Source organism: Sarcophilus harrisii, chromosome 5 (assembly GCF_902635505.1).
Source record: "Sarcophilus harrisii chromosome 5, mSarHar1.11, whole genome shotgun sequence".
Lineage (NCBI taxonomy): Eukaryota > Metazoa > Chordata > Mammalia > Dasyuromorphia > Dasyuridae > Sarcophilus > Sarcophilus harrisii.
This window is the reverse complement of record NC_045430.1, coordinates 201239485-201256277: the sequence shown is the minus strand read 5'-3', so window position 1 is coordinate 201256277 and position 16793 is coordinate 201239485. Positions and strand designations below refer to the sequence as shown.

Sequence of the window (16793 nt, the reverse complement as noted above, 5' to 3'; positions counted from 1 at the left end):
TTTCTCTGGGTGTAGCTGGTTCTGTTCATTACTGATCAATTGGAACTGATTGACTCAGTTTTTATATTTGTTTTCCCAATGCCAGAAATAGTGACACTTGCAAAAAATGTTTGTTGAAGCTTTTCCTTCACTCTACTTAATAAGTTTTTCATATTCTTTCTGATTTTTGTCCTCATAGATTATCAGTGTCTTTCTGGAAAACAAATCATCTCTGTGAATATCTTTCAAGTCCCATAGCCTGGCTCTTAAGGCTCTCCACCTAATTTTTCTGGCCTTATTTCTCATTTTCTTTCTATTCTTAAACTCTCATTCTAGCTAAATTGGACTAAAAATTTTCCTGACCTCAACACAAACCTCATTCATTTGCACGAGCAGTTTCCTGTACTTGGAATATACTATCTCTCCATCTCCATTTCAGAATCTTTGTCTTCCTTCAAACCTTATAATTTAGGTTTTACAAACTCTGGGAATTTTTTATCCTCTTAATTTGTTACTGTACTTTCTGTCCTCAAATTACCTTGTGTTTGTTTACTTACTTGTATATGTTGTAAAATGCAAGTTTCTTGGCTGTAACTAGTTCATTTTTTATATTTGATTTTCCAGCACCTAGCTGGAATTTAATAATTATATCCTAAACTCTTGAAATGGTGCCCTTAAAGTATTTTATAAGTGATTATAACACAGATATTACATTGATGTGTAGACTTGTATTCCAAAAAAATTCTATCACAAATTTCTACATTTTTTTTATAAAAATGAAAACTGAATTTATATAGAAAAAACTTTAAAACATAATATAGTTATTTGCAGATTAAATTCTAAAAAAAAAACCAAGTAATAAAAAGGAAAACACCAGAAACAGAAGTAATTATCATATGTAGCAAGGGTGAACTGGGGTGTGATAAGGAGAACATTAGATTTCCCTAATCTTAGTGTCTTAATATTTTTTCCATTAATATTTTGCCAAGATAAAATAATTGTATGTGTATATATTATATAGGTTGTTAGTATATTGACTATATGTAAACAGTATATATCAAGAATTATAATAAGCACTGAGAATACAAAAATACTATTTCTGGCCTCAAAGAGCCTACATTCTAATGGGAAGGGCAAGGCATAGAAAACTTTGGAAGTAGAGTCAGAAAGGATATTTTGGTTTAGGGATGGTAGGTGGGGTTACAGAATATACCCCTCTTCCAAGAATAGTGGTACTGTTGATTTGATCACGGTTCTAAAACTTGAAGAAATTTGGCTTTAAGGCTGCTAGTTAGGTTATTGAGGAAAAGGCTCAGGAGTAGAGAGTGAATTAAAGCATGGCTGAGATGTTTTTGAAAGAGTGAGTGCTGCAGTCACCATTCAGGACAATGGAACCCCAAAGCAAATGTTGTAACTTATTTGAGATCATGCTAACTAGCTGCATGAAAGCATGATAGCAGAGCAGAAAGTAGAAATGATAGTCTTCTAACCCCTCAATCTGATTTTCTTTTTATTATACAATTGCCAATTCTTTCCTTATAGAATTTATTCTTTTTTTTGTTGTTGTTGTTCCTTCCTCTCAGAAATCTGGGGAAAAGTCAACAACTCATTGTAAAAAGTAAGCAAAAACCAGTTTTGTAAGATAGTTTACAGTAGTAATTGGAGTGCTAGATTTAGAATAGAGAAAACCTGGGTTAGAACACTATAGTCAGTGGGCAAATCACCTCCAAGCCTAAGTTTTCTTTCATGTGAAATGGGAGCATTACCTCTTGTGAATATGTTGCAGAATTACTGGGAGGCTTAGATGGTCATTATGTAAAGCATTTTGTAAACCTGAAGATGCTGTATAAATGTTGGTTATTATTATTAATTTTCTATCCAGGCTAAGGTACTTACTTTTAAAATATGTCCTTCCTCACTCTCCACACACAATCCTGACTGATCCGGTCTATTCTAGATATATTTGGTGAGTAAAAATATAATAGCATAGTTAGGTAGTCTTGCTTTGGAATATGGTGAATTAAGTGCATCCATTTATGTATTTATTTCTGTATAACAATTAATATTCTGTGGGAAAATGTTAATGGTGATTGCTTTTTGTATTATATGATTTCCTTGAATATAATTATGGGGTTTTTTTTTTTTCCCCTCACAGGATGAGTACTCCATTTTTCCTCAGACGTACTCCATAGACATTAATGGTTATATTCTTGTGTACTCGGTTACATCAATCAAAAGGTAATAAGTACTCAATTGCTATTATGTTCAGCTCTACTTGATAAACATAGTTGCTATTAGTCTTTTAGAAAGAATTCATTTTAAAGCTTATCCTCCCGCCCGCCCTCCCCTCCAAGAAACTCATGTGGGACTAGTACTAAGGAATCATCAGATGGAATGCTTTTTTGGTTCTTTGAGTCAAATGGGCCATTAAGCAAAAAAAAAAAAAAAAAAAAAAGATATTTGTTGTTCATATATTCCGTTTGAATCATTGAATTAATAAAAAGGAAATTTCTATTGATTTTTCACATCATTTGCCTTTCTAGTCTCATTGACCAGAATAAATAATTGAATTTCATTGATTAGATGAGTTCTGCCCTGCTATGCTATTTTAGTGAGAAGTGTTATATGTTCTATTTCTGCACCTTGTGGAGTAGATTGTTTTTAATACTACTTTGCAGCACACAAAAAGGAATACTTTTGACTCATCAAAGTGTAGGGGATGTTGTATAAAGCATAGAATGAAATTAAGTAGTCCATAGAAGGATCCAGGACAGGACTTTAGCTTTGTTAGCATGATCTTCCAACAAGCCAAATAGATCTGAGTTTATCTTACTGTAAAGATATATATTATAATTAATTAATAATAGTCATATTTCAATTAGCAGTATTAATGGGATAAAAACATTAGTGTGGATACTGCAGATGCCCTATTAAACTTATTGGAGTATGTATCCCTGTTTACCTGGCACAGGATAAAATTCTTGGTAGAAGGAGTAGAGTTTTGACCTTCATATCATCTTAAGGGCCTGACAGCTGGGGGCAAAGGAATTTGTTTCCCTGGATCACCTTGAAAGTTCTTGTTCTTTGTGTTAGGTAACAACTGAATTTGAATATGATAGGATCCCAAGTGAAAAATTTGCAAACTAGGAAAATTTTGGTTTATGATGCCCTCAACTTCACACTTTATTGTGGACCTCTTCTTATTCCCTTTCCATTTTCTCCTGTCTCAACTTTTTTTCTTTGGCATGAAATTAATTTATCCATACTTGAAATATAAATTACTATAGATAGATGAAATTGTTTTTTACACAGATTCCACAAAGTCCATAAGGGAAAAAATGGAGCTTTAACTGAAATTTCTTTTAACTAATGTATGGGATAGAGGATTTTTTTGGGAGAAAATTTTTGACATAAAGGTTGTGAACACACAGTTATTAAATGACAGACTCGGGATTTGAATAATCTAACTCCAATTCCTAGATCTGTTTTTCCTACTTGCTGATTTTGGAAGTGGGACCTTGCTCAAGTAAATTTTAGTGGGCCTCAGTTTTCTTGAGAGCACTTGTATAAGGTTATCTCCAGGGCTTTTTTGACTGACAGTCTGTGAATCCAGTTGCCAACATTTATGGTTATCACTAGATCTGATTATAACAAATTCTGAGAGTGATTTCACTTTAATTTATGTCTGATAAATACTGGCCAGAAGTTACTTAATCTAATATGGACAGTAATAGAACACCAGATGACTTTATGGCTACTGTTTAACACCATATTTGTTTGGAAAACTATTATTTTTATGTGTCATTGCATCACATGTTAAATCTATGAGAGATTTTAGCCTGAGAGAAGTAAAATGTTAGGTGGAATATTCTTTCTTCTTGGTAGCGGTTCCCTCTTCTGCAAGAATTGTATCATCAAGCCTTATATCAAGAGTTTGGAATCAAGATGAAAATTGTATTTTTTTGTTTCTAGAAAAACTTTAAGAAATTGAGCAACAGCTGAACTAGATTTGAAAACATGGGTAGGTAATTACCTAAGGAAACAAGAGCCTAATAGCTATATAGCTCTGGATTATGAAACTGTAGTAAGACTTAAGTGTTATCTTGGATAGGCAAGCCATCCTATTCCTGTTTCTCCATCAACAAAATAGTTGCAATATTTACTGTTTTATGATTATTTATCTGCTTGAATTGATATCCATACTAAACTATAGGTTTGAAGATTACTTATGAGAATCTGAAAGATTTTCTGTAAGAATATTTCTAAAAGTTGTCAATCTGGTCTTTTTTTTCATGACTCAAAGAAATTGGTTGAAATTATTCTCAATCCAAATCATAACCATTGAGCATTATTTGGTGAAATGTGGGACAGTAGTGCCATAATGGTATGATTTAAACAATCAAAACAGGAATGCTGTAAAAAAGTTAACCAAGTTGAACATCTATTTCTCTAGGAATTAATTTCAAATGTGGTGTGACAAATGAAGATACTCCAGCACTCAAAAACTCTCTTAATTTCACTGGAGTGGGTATTTCTTCCCCTGAGTTCTTTTGTAACTTAACAACACTCCAGAGACTGAAATGCCTAAAAATTTTGTCACTCTGTGCTCCATCAAGGGAGGAGCCTTTCAAAGTTAGCCAGGTTTGTCTTAGCAAGCACTTGTTAAGTGCCTACTATGTTCCAGGCACTGTGCTAAGTGCTAGGGATACAAAGAAGACTATATTCAGTCTTTGCCTGGTAGCGCTTACCAGACCCTGTGCTATTGCTGCATAAGGGAACATATCTTTCATAATGACCAAACTGCTGAACTGAATGCCCAAGTCAAAATGTGGCAGCTTGGTTGTCTTTGGTGAAGAGAGTCTACTAGAAAAATCTTTCCTTTTTGTGATTGTTGTCTGACTTCCGATTTCATAAACATCTTTGGCATGACTTGGTTGTGTCTTTCATCCAAGCTTATTTTAAACCAAGTTTTTCCCTCCATTACTTCTGGTTTCTGAAGTGTTTTTACTTGTGGTATTATGTATTTCTCTTTAATATTTCATTAATGAGTTTACATGCTTATTGTGTGTTTCCCTTGTTGTGTTTCTCTGACTAAGGCAATTTTGACGTCTTTGGGTCTCTATTATGATAATTGACTTATAGCTTCTGTTTTATCAATGAAATTATTCTAATTGATGTTAATATTTCACTTAAATACACCAGGGTACATTGTTTTAAATATATGCCATGCTTTTCACATCTATTGTTTTAGTTTTAATTTTTATCTTAGCTCTTACAAGTTAGTAATTTCACTAAACATAAATGACCAATTCAGAAATGATAATTATATCAGGCACATATTTATTTCCTGGTTATTAAAAATTATAATAATTTTTATTTATTTATTTGCTATTTGATACTTGCAGTACTGGTACTTTCTGATTCTTAAAGAATATATAAATAATATAAAGTGATAGAGCTCTTTTGTATGATCTTCGTGGCTTTGACAATTGTGGGAGATTCACTTAATTCATGAATGGTTTTCTGCAACCAAAGAATTCATCTCCATACTTAGGTAGGCTGGTCCTTGGAAAAAATAATCTTTTGCTAGAAGCATACTAGAAACCTTTCCAGCATAATAGAATTGGCTTAGGATCACCTCTACATTTTGAGGCATCGGAAAAGTAATCTGTGAAGAATGGTCAGGTTTGTTTTTTTCCAATTTTAAACTTGGCAAACATCAACAGAAGCAAATATAACAAAAAAACCCATAAAGTTTGATTTATTTACATTTATTCTTTAGATGTGTTGTTCATGCCTTTTGTTGTTGTTTTGATATCTTAATGTAACCAGCCATTTTCCCCCACATAAAAAGCTCCCTATTTTACTTGTTTATCTTGCATTAAAAAAAAAAAAAAGTCAGCAAAGCAAGCACTTCTTTTATCTTGTATTGCTAATTTCCCAGTTCTCTGAAAAGAAGGGAAATAGAACTTCATCTTTTCTCTAAAATTGAGGTAGATGATTAAAATTAATCTGTTTAACTGACTTTTATAGCATTATCATTTATATTATTAGTTTTATATTTTTTCTGACTGCCTTTGATTTGCATAATTTCTTGCGTAAGTTCTTAATCGGTGTTGACTGTAAAATGTTTACAAATGATGGTTTCATTTTTGTAATTGTATCTCCAGATACACATAGTAGGGTCTTAACTTGTAGCCTAAGCATATTTGTCATCTTTTATGGGACTAATAATACTCCATTGTGTTTACATTCTAAGTTTTCTAGTCAAAGAAGTAACTTTCAGGTTTTTTCTTGCCACAAGAAAGTGTTGCTGCAACATTTATTTATTTGATTTTCTTAGTTTTACTGGACCTGTGATTTTATTAGTGTAGGGAATTACAGATGAGGAAGCTCCCCTTGCTGATGCACTTAGACACTGCTTGGTCCCTTATGAGCTTTCGTATGATCTTTTCATTTTTATGAGTTTTCTTAGTACTGGGAAGTGACCAGGGTCTCCAAAGCAGGACTTGAATTCAGGTTGTCTTCATTTGGAGGATACATTCTTGTGAACATTTTGGTGTATTGTGTATGTGTGTGTATATATATATATATATATATATATATATACATACATACACAGAGAGAGAGAATATTTGTCCTTTTATCCTTCTTATCTACATATCTAATCTTATCTACAATACAATCATAATCTAATTTAGATTAGATATGTTTTTCTGGAAGGTTGAAAACAAATACATCCCCACCAATAGCATGTGCTTAATGTATATTTTGTCTTTCTGCCACTAACTATTCTTCTCTTGTATCATTTTCACCAATTTAATGAATGTGTGGTGAAATGTCAAAGTCCTTTTGAATTTGCATTCTTGAGTCATATATTTTAGGAAAATTGGGCACGATAATTCTTAGGCACTTGAAAGTAATAAAATTGCCATTGTGACAACAGAATACCTTTTATTATATTGTAAAGTAAAATATTTTTAAAATTAGGTTATTTTGGTCTTAGTATTTGCTTTCAATTTCTGAGTGTCAGTAGACTATCTTCTATACATTTGACACCCAGGTCTTTGTTAACTTAAAAAAATTTTAAGTGCACATCTGGCTTTTATGCTCTTAACTCCTAAACATCATCAGTTTTATCTTTTGAAAATTAAATCACAATTTAAGTGAACTTCAGTGTTTCCTATTTTAATAATTTTAACAGTTAATTTTTAAAAAATCAATTCAACATCAAAACAGTAAGGTTTATTTTTTATGTTGGGCTTGTGTTCATTATTATTTAGTTTCTCATTTGTTTATTAAGATTGTACTTGGTTTCTAAATATTTGTTAAAAATACTCAACAAGAAGCACTTATAAGTTTATTGATAATTAAGTGCCTACCATGTATATAAGCGCTGTGCTAAATGCTGAGGATACCAAGAGACAAAAGACAATCCCAATTCTCAAATTGTTCTCAGTCTCTACCAGGGACACAACAAGCTAACTAATATTTACAAACAAGCTATATACAGGATAAATGGGAAATCAACAGACCTTGCTGCGATGGACTGGGCTTAAGGAAGAACAGTGAGTGATGAAGTGTCAAAATTATTATATTCGTTTTATGTTATATATTTATCGACTATATGTCAAATTCTGGGGATTTAAATGTAAACAAACTGCCCTGCCCTGATATCTTAATCTTTGACATTAAGATAACAAAACAATACTCACTAATTAGAAATTAGTGCTTATTTCTAATGAGGGAAGATTGCACTGAAAAGGATGGGATAAAGGAAGGGATGCAGAAGCATGGTGATCAAGTCTGGGCAGTGAATCCATACTCTTCCCAAAAATAGAAATTCCAGAAAAAACAAAAAAATGAGACTTAACCTACTTTGTTTACAAGTGTTATATCCACTTCTGTTTATCACCAGTCAGTCAACAGCTGTTTATTGGGGATGAGATTGGAAAAGTTGAATAAGAGAGATTAAAAGTTTTAGATCTTATCCCTGTTGTTATAGAGTTGATAATCACGGATATTTGGAGAAAGACATAATAGTAATAGATAGCATCTGTATAGTGCTTTAGTATTTGCAAAGCTTTGTCTATATGTTATCTCATGTAATCCTCACAACTTCAGGAGGCAAGTGCTATTATCTCCATTTTACAGGTAAGGAAGCAGGCTGACAGAAGTGAAGTAACTTGTCTAAGGTCAACAACTAATAAGTGTCTGAGGCTGGTTTGGAATAAAGAACTTTTTTGCCCACTGTAACACCTAGTTGTCAGAAAAACAAAACTTTTTATTTACAGATGAGGAAACTAAAACTGGGGTGTTAAATGCTTTGCTGAAGATCTCAAAGAGCCACCTGACTGCTGATATAATGTTTATGGCTCTAGATCATATGTATTAGCTGCCCTTGTTGTGCTTTAAGAGTTACAACAAACTTTATCCTTATAATATCCCTGTGAGGTATAGGTACTTTTAGGTATAATTGGCCCCATTTTACAGATGGAGAAGGTAAGACTTTAAGAAGTATCTGTCTCTTTGATTTCACATGATTAGTGTCAGAAGCAAGATTTGAACTTAGTTCAAGTCTAAGTACTCGTGAAAAGAGTATTCATGTTTTACATGATACTTTGAAAGGCACACTACCTTTTGGTTTAGATTTTCCAGCTAATTTCTTTGACAGCAATCTGTGAGTACTTAAGTTTTCAAAACAGCAAAAAAACCCTTTCTGTAAAGACACATGCCTTTCTTTTACACATTAAATGCAAAATGGAGTTGCTGTATTTATATTCTTGATTCAAAAATTACAAAGTCCTTTCCAAGAGGTTAATATTTATTAAGTAAATGATTAATTTCATTATCTCTTACTGCTTTCCACAATAGGAAGTCTGCACTTCAAAAAAAAAAAAAAAACCTTTACTAAGCTATATAAAAATATCTAATCTCATTACTGCTATGTTAGCTTTCTTTAAAAAAACAAAAAATGGTGTTTTGTAGTGATCTTATTTTGACTTAATTCCTAGAGTGTCCTGGTATACTGTAAGTAGAATTTAAAAAAAAAAAACAAAAAACGGAGTCAGGGGAGGGAGGAATGATGGTTTTACCTTCTAGAAAATCACTAGAAAACGAATGAATGATATTATAGGAGATAGCACTCAATGATCATTTGCATCATTTTCTTCTTTATTTTTCTTTTGTTGTGTTTAGTGTAATTTCTTTGTCTTGTGAACTCTTTGTTTTTATTTGCTGTTCTCATTTTTTAAATTTGGTATACAAATCATTGATCCTTTTTTTTTTTTTTGCCTCCTAGTATGTTAAATATCTTTTTAACAACCTTTTACTTAAAATATCAAAAGGTGTATTAAATTATTAAGGAGTTCCCTTCCTCCCCCGAGAAAAATTTTGAGGGTCTACAAGAGGATTTTATGTTTCCATAGAACTTAGGAGAGAAGCAAGTGGAACTTTTTAAAAAGGAGCCTTATGAGCTGTAGATTAATAAATGGTAGTCCTGTATATTTCAAGTAATGTTGATTAGTGTTCTCTTATCTTCCTTTTGGTATTTTTACTGTTGGACAACAATTTTTCTCTCAAGTTACATCAGAATTTTCTCTTGTTTATTTTAGGAATCTGTACATTGTGTACTCAGACATTGAACAAATTCATTAGTCATGTTTGCCTTTTGTTTGTGAAAAAGAAAAACTTTTATTTCACATGTTTCTTTGAAAGAAGAGAAGGAAGTAAAACTTTGGAAAATAGAATGCAATTTTTATTCTGTCACTGTTTTAATTTTTTTCCTGATCTTCTATGAATTACTTTTCTCAAATTTTCTATCAGAATTATTTGATTACTTATCTTATTTAACATGCACATATCAAAAGAGTGGGGGGGGACGACTTCTAAACAAAGGATCTCTTAAATTTCACTAGACTGACTTCTGTAATTTAGCAACTCTCAAGAGACTAAAATGCCTAAAAATTGTGTCACACACTGCTGAATCAAGGAAGAAGCCCTTTCAGAGTTAGACAGCTTTGTCTTTCTTTAGTCAGCAAACATGTTAGGTCATTACTACATACAAAAACCATCATATTCAGATCTAATCTACTTTATGACGTGTCTTTTAAGTACTACAACCTTAATAAAATGGATATGTGCTTTCATCTTTCATATTTTTTTCTTTTTTTTTTTTTTTTTTTTTTTTTTTTTTTTAGTTTTGAAGTGATTAAAGTTATCCATGGCAAATTATTGGATATGGTGGGGAAAGTCCAGTAAGTAGTAAATTTCATCCTGTCTTCACTTAAATCTTCACAGTAGTATGTATTTTTGAATAAAATTTACAGTCCAGTAAGTTTTGACCTTTTTATTTATTTATTTTTTAATAGAATACCTATTATGTTGGTGGGGAATAAGAAAGATCTACATATGGAACGGTATGTAATTAAGTTTGCTTTATGAATTGCAAATTAAATATTAATCTCTAAAACATCTCTGCTTTCTTTTCTCAGATCAAGGAATTGTACTGTTATTTTTGTAACAAATTACATTTTTTAAATTCTAAATTTAGGGAACATACAATAGCGTAGGCTCTAAATTAAAATTTACAAAGAATAATTAGAATTTTAAACATGCCTTGATTATTCATAAAACCTTAACTAGGATGTTCAGATCACATTTTACTGCAAATCACTTTTTCTTTGTTCTTTAATTTTGTCTTAAACTAATAAAATGTTATGGAAATGGCTATAGATGTTAATACAACAAAATTTTATATTAGGAAAATAGTTGGAAATTTTGCTTTTTTTTTTTGTTGTATTTATAATAAAATTTACTCTGGATATGTCTGGGAAATACCATTGTGTAAATAAAGTTCCCTGTTACAATAAAAGTTTAAAATGTAAAAATACAGAGTCCTTTGGCTTATTGTATTAGTTCTGACTACAAACCAGTGTGATTGAACTAATCTTCTTCTTCTTTCTTCTTTCTCCTTCTTTCTTCTTTCTTTTTCCTTTCTTCCTTCTTCTTCCTCAGGGTCACACAGCTAGGAAGTATTAAGTGACTGAGGTCAGGGCTGGTGCTCTTATCTACTGTGCCACCTAGCTGCCCACTAAATTTCTTTTTAATGATGGTTCTGAATATTAAAGCTGTTGTGCTTTTTAAACTCATTGGCAGATATTATATCTTTATCACTTACTGTCTTCTAGAGTGATCAGTTATGAAGAAGGGAAAGCTTTAGCAGAATCTTGGAATGCAGCTTTTTTGGAATCATCTGCTAAAGAAAATCAGGTATGTATTTTTAAATTTTAGTATACTAACTATTTCAGATTTTGTCATTTTTAAAAATCATAATCACCATAATCTTCAGTTTTCATCCCATAATAGGAGTTTGTAAAGTTTTTCTTAACATTTTTATGTGATATTCCTTGGAGAGGAAAAAAATTATTTCCACTAATGTAATAATATATTGCACACAAAAACATCTAATAGGTACAAACTCCCATTTTAGATATTTTACATCTTTCACAAGAAATCTATTTTTCTAAACTTAAATCTAACTGACTTCCCTTTTTGAATTCTCTGGTTCATTCAAACTGACTTCTTGCTATTCTTTATATACCACATTCTCTTGTCTCTGTATTTTTGGGTAGCCTGTTCTCCATGTTTGGAATGTACTTGTGCGTTTTCAAATTCCTAATTTTCTTCAAAGATCAGTGGAAGTACCACCTCTTACATGCCTTTCTAGCTTCCCTTTCTCCTAGACAATAGTGCTTCCCACCACCCTCATTGCTTGGGTAGTTATTTTGCATATGCTTTTCTATGAACATAATTTCTTCTTTAAATAGAATGTGAAGTTCAATCAAGGCAAAAACTTTTTTTACTTGTGTCCCTGTGTCCAAGTTACAGACTCAAACTAAATACTGTTCTAATGACTCAAAGTACTGTAATCTTCCTTAAATCTCTAATTTGATGGTTGGGTGGGGAAAGGAAGGAAACAAGTATTTACTAAGTACATACTGTGTACCAGGTATTATGTTAAATGCTTTACAAATCTCATTTGGAGACAGTAAGTATAATTAATAAACTACTTTCTAAGCACAGCTCTTTATGCACACACACACACACATTCTTTTTTTTTTTTTTTTTTTTTTTTAATTTTAATTTTGATTTTTTTATTTAATAGCCTTTTATTTACAGGTTATATGTATGGGTAATTTTACAGCATTAACAATTGCCAAACCTCTTGTTCCAATTTTTCACCTCTTACCCCCATCCCCCCACCCCCTCCCCCAGATGGCAGGATGACCAGTAGATGTTTTTAAAATATAAATTAGATATACAATAAGTATACATGGCCAAACCGTTATTTTGCTGTACAAAAAGAATCAGACTCTGAAATATTGTACAATTGGCTTGTGAAGGAAATCAAAAATGCAGGTGTGCATAAATATAGGGATTGGGAATTCAATGTAATGGTTTTTAGTCATCTCCCAGAGTTCTTTTTCTGGGCATAGCTAGTTCAGTTCATTACTGCTCCATTAGAAATGATTTGGTTGATCTCGTTGCTGAGGATGGCCTGGCCCATCAGAACTGGTCATCATCTAGTATTGTTGTTGAAGTATATAATGATCTCCTGGTCCTGCTCATTTCACTCAGCATCAGTTCGTGTAAGTCTCTCCAGGCCTTTCTGAAATCATCCTGTTGGTCATTTCTTACAGAACAGTAATATTCCATAATATTCATATACCACAATTTATTCAGCCATTCTCCAACTGATGGTCATCCACTCAGTTTCCAGTTTCTAGCCACTACAAAGAGACCTGCCACAAACATTCAACACACACACATTCTTTAAAACTACTATGCTTTGTTTTTTTTTTTGTTTTTTTTTACTATTGGGTGATTTCCTCTGAAAACTTAAGTGGATGGAAGTTTAGGTTATGTCTATATCTGCCATTAAAATAACTATTTTAAACTTTTATATGTATTAGATATGTACTAGAATCCTTTGAACTCTCAGGTCTTTTATAATTGAATCCATTTCTTAGGGAAAAAAATATTTTTATGAAATTGAACAGGTGATTTGAATGAATCATGGCTTATTTTTTTAAAATTAAAATCTTTCCCCATTCCATTTACATTCAAACCAAAATTTTATTTTTTTTTACATTTGTTTTTCACATTTTTGAGTTCTAGGTTCTCTCCCTTATCCCTACCTACAATTGAAAAACCACATGTGAAGTTATACAAAACATTTCCATAAAAGTCAAGTTGTGATTAAAAACCATGAATCTCCCACCCTAATGAAAATAAAAACCCTCAAGAAAAATAAAGTTAAAAAGAGAAAGATAGGAAGAGAGAATCCTTCATTCTGTAGTCGGCCATAATCAGTTACTTCTCTGGATAGGGATGGGATTTCTTATCATAAGTCCATCAGAGTAGTTGTGGATGATTGTCCTATTTGAGAATGGCAAAGTCATTCACAGCTTGTCATTGTTATTAATTTATATACAGTACATTTCACTTTGCTTGATTCATGAATGACTTTCCAGGTTTGTCTCTTTTACTGAGAGCATCCTGCTCATCATTTTCCTTAGGACAACAATATTTCATCACAAACACATACCATCGTTTATTGAGCTACTCCCCAGTTGATGAGCATCTCCTCAGTAACCAATTTTTTTTTGTGGGGGCAAGGCCTTTATTCTTACCACATTCCTTTGAACCTCAACATCTTCTGTTGAATTTTTGAGCTCTTTGGAAAGAGTAGTAAAATCATGATTTTTTAAGTGTGAGTAGTTTAATTTGGAATTGTGAGATCATGGAATACACGTACACACACACACTGAAGATATTGAAGATAATGACTTTTTTCAGAGGCAGCCTAATAAAATGAAAAAGTTACCATATTTGAAGTTTAAAAGCCTAGATGTTAAGTGTTAGCTCTACTACTTAATACCTGTGTGGCCTTGGGAAAATAATTTTACCACACTAGGCTTCAGTTCCTTGTCTGTGAAATCAAGGGCCTGAACTAGAGGCTTCTAAGGTTCCTTTTAACTTGTGATCTCTAACCTATCTAAAATGAGAAGAAAAGAAGAAATTGGATATGATCTCTGTTCTTTTCAATATTGACCATAAGCCCACATTGTTAAGTGTGGGACATTTATTAATGATGGTCCATTTGTAATATTGAAAAGAAACCATGTTTTGATTTTAACAACTCAAAATAAGTAAAATTAAGTTTTGAGAGCTACCCTTAAAGAAAACCAAAACTGTGGTGAATATAGCCATACATTTGGAGCTAAAAGAAATCTTGAAGCTCATTCACCCAGCAACCTCATTTTATGAAGGAGAACAATAAAGCCCAACTCTCTTGAAGACTGCACTGTAATCGCAAAAGGTGAAGCAATTTCAACAGTTAAAACATTTCAGATGGAAAAAAGAATGCCTGCTTCATTATTAATGTTTCCTTTTCAGTAATGGAATGTTAGATGATTCGCTAAAGGAATATTAACATAATCAAGATTTAAAGAAAGAAAACCATCTGAATACTCACTCACTTTAGCATCCTTCATTATACATAATTTCAAAAGTACCAACTTAAATCCATTCATCTGAAATATTTTTTAACCCAGTACACTGGAGCTTAAAAACACCTGCTGTCTATACTCAATTTTTATTAAATTCTGTGCTTTTCTATATACCCCTATGCTCACTTATCAAATAAGCTAATAACCACCAAATTTTGACTATATGTGAAAGGAATAGATGTGTATTGATCAGAATTCTATTTAAAATTAACAGTCCTTGATTTCCTCTTTTCCAGACTGCTGTTGATGTTTTTAGGAGGATAATTTTGGAGGCCGAAAAAATTGATGGGGCAGCTTCACAAGGAAAGTCTTCATGCTCAGTAATGTAAATCCCACTGTAAAACCTGAGGATACTGGGAATATAGTCTACCTGAAGAAGCAAACTGCCCATTATCCTTTAAGATAAACGATGCTTCTTTTTTTTTCTTCTGTTAACCTTGGGTCAGAGCTTTTTTTTTCCCTTCCCTTCAGATTATGTTCAACTCTGACTTATGTCCAAATGGCTTCACTTCCATTTTCAAATTTTAAGCAATCATATTTTCAATTTATATATTGTATTTCTTAATATTATGACCAAGAATTTTACTGGCATTAATTTTTCAGTGTAGTTTGTTGGTTAAAATAATGTAATCATCAAAATGATACATATTGTTACACTACTCTTAACTAGGCTTGGATATCAGTGTTTCTTTCATTGTGTTAAATGTATACTTGTAAATAAAATAGCTGCAAACCTTATGTTTTGTTGCTTGATGTGATTTTTTTTTTTTAAACAAAAACTACCCTTTTCAATTTGTACTCTTGACCTTTATGAAATGTTTGGGTTCATTTTCCAAGAACCTATTAGAAAGAATGAAGGAAACCAAAAGAAAGAAAAAACATCTTGATTATAGCATTGGAAGGCATCACAGACAGCTTGATGAATGTTTGGGAGAACAACTTATGTTAACAACTGGATAGTTTTAAGAAAATCTAGAAAATTGGGATGATTAACAGTTCTTACTAAAGCTTAAATTAGTACTTCGTTTTAAAACAGTATTTGCCATATTTTCTACTTTTCCATCTATAAAAACTAGGATGTCAATTTTAGTTAATAGTGTTGTAGTTGTCACTTTCAGGTGATAACTTGAATAGACTTTTTGAAGATTTTTAACTTTTAACATACTAAATATTTTCTGTCAATAAGTTAGTCATTTAAATATAAATGTTTCATTTACTTCAGTAGTCAAAAATTGTGCACTTGAATATGGATTGGGGTTGTAGTTTTTTAATGAGGGGGGAAGAGGTAGAATTTTTATGTTGGGAATCACCTTCCTACCACTCAAAAGGGTCAGACTCTACAAGTGTGCGTGTGTACATGTACATATATATTTATACACACATATGTATATAAAGTATTTTTGTCTCTGATTTATAATCTGAAGCTATTCTTTACAAGATAAAAAATTTAATATGTAAGACCTTTATTATAAAATCTCAAAATATTGGACAAACCAATCTAAACTATGTAGAGTATGTTTATATCATGGAAAATGTCATCTCCCACTCCCAGCAAACAGATTTGAACTTGAGATTTCAAAAAGTTATAGTATTTTTCACTGTTTTTGCTTGCCTCTACTTCTTGAATCTTAATAGAAAAATTCAACATTTATTTTCTCAAATGTTAAATTTAGATCATAACATACAATTTTTTTTTTAATTACATTTTTATGGGTGGGGAAAAAGTGGTGTACACTGTAATTTATTATACAAGGTGGCTAGATTGAATCTGAATCAGTTTGAACCAATGTACTCAAATCTATTTTAGACCATTTATAATCAAATAAATTTCCAGCACTCTCATTCATTGATGCAAAAATTTCACTTGTTGATTTGACCCATGACTTTAGTAGAACTTTAATTGAAGTAGAATTACAAGTTCATTTAGGCTAATTTCTTACCATGAGTCCAAATAGCTTCTACAGTATTCCTTATTTCCCTGCTCTAGTACTACTAGTGAAGACTACAAAGCTTTCCTTTTCTGCATTTTTGAAGTCACACTTTTTAAAGTGAATTTTTTTTTCTCCCATAATGAATACCTTCAGGCATACTTTTCCACTATTTGGGGAGAAAGAAGCCTATGAATAGTCATTATTGTGTGTCTATTATTATGCCATATAATATTTTTAACAGTGCTTTCACATATCTCAATATTATCACAAAAGTGAAGTGCTCAGAGATAAATGATCTTACAGATATGGC

At 31.8% G+C, this 16793-nt stretch overlaps 1 protein-coding gene across 1 annotated transcript in view; it reads left to right on the top strand.

The window, feature by feature from the left end:
• Positions 1 to 15290, top strand: part of RHEB (Ras homolog, mTORC1 binding) — a 55872-nt gene extending 40582 nt beyond the window's left edge. The window contains exons 4-8 of the mRNA XM_031939456.1: positions 2135 to 2217; positions 10179 to 10235; positions 10350 to 10397; positions 11169 to 11250; positions 14789 to 15290. Coding sequence (XP_031795316.1) covers positions 2135 to 2217; positions 10179 to 10235; positions 10350 to 10397; positions 11169 to 11250; positions 14789 to 14881 — 363 coding nt within the window. The 3' untranslated portion in view covers positions 14882 to 15290. The remainder of the gene's footprint in view (positions 1 to 2134; positions 2218 to 10178; positions 10236 to 10349; positions 10398 to 11168; positions 11251 to 14788) is intronic.
• The last annotated feature ends 1503 nt before the right edge of the window (positions 15291 to 16793 follow it).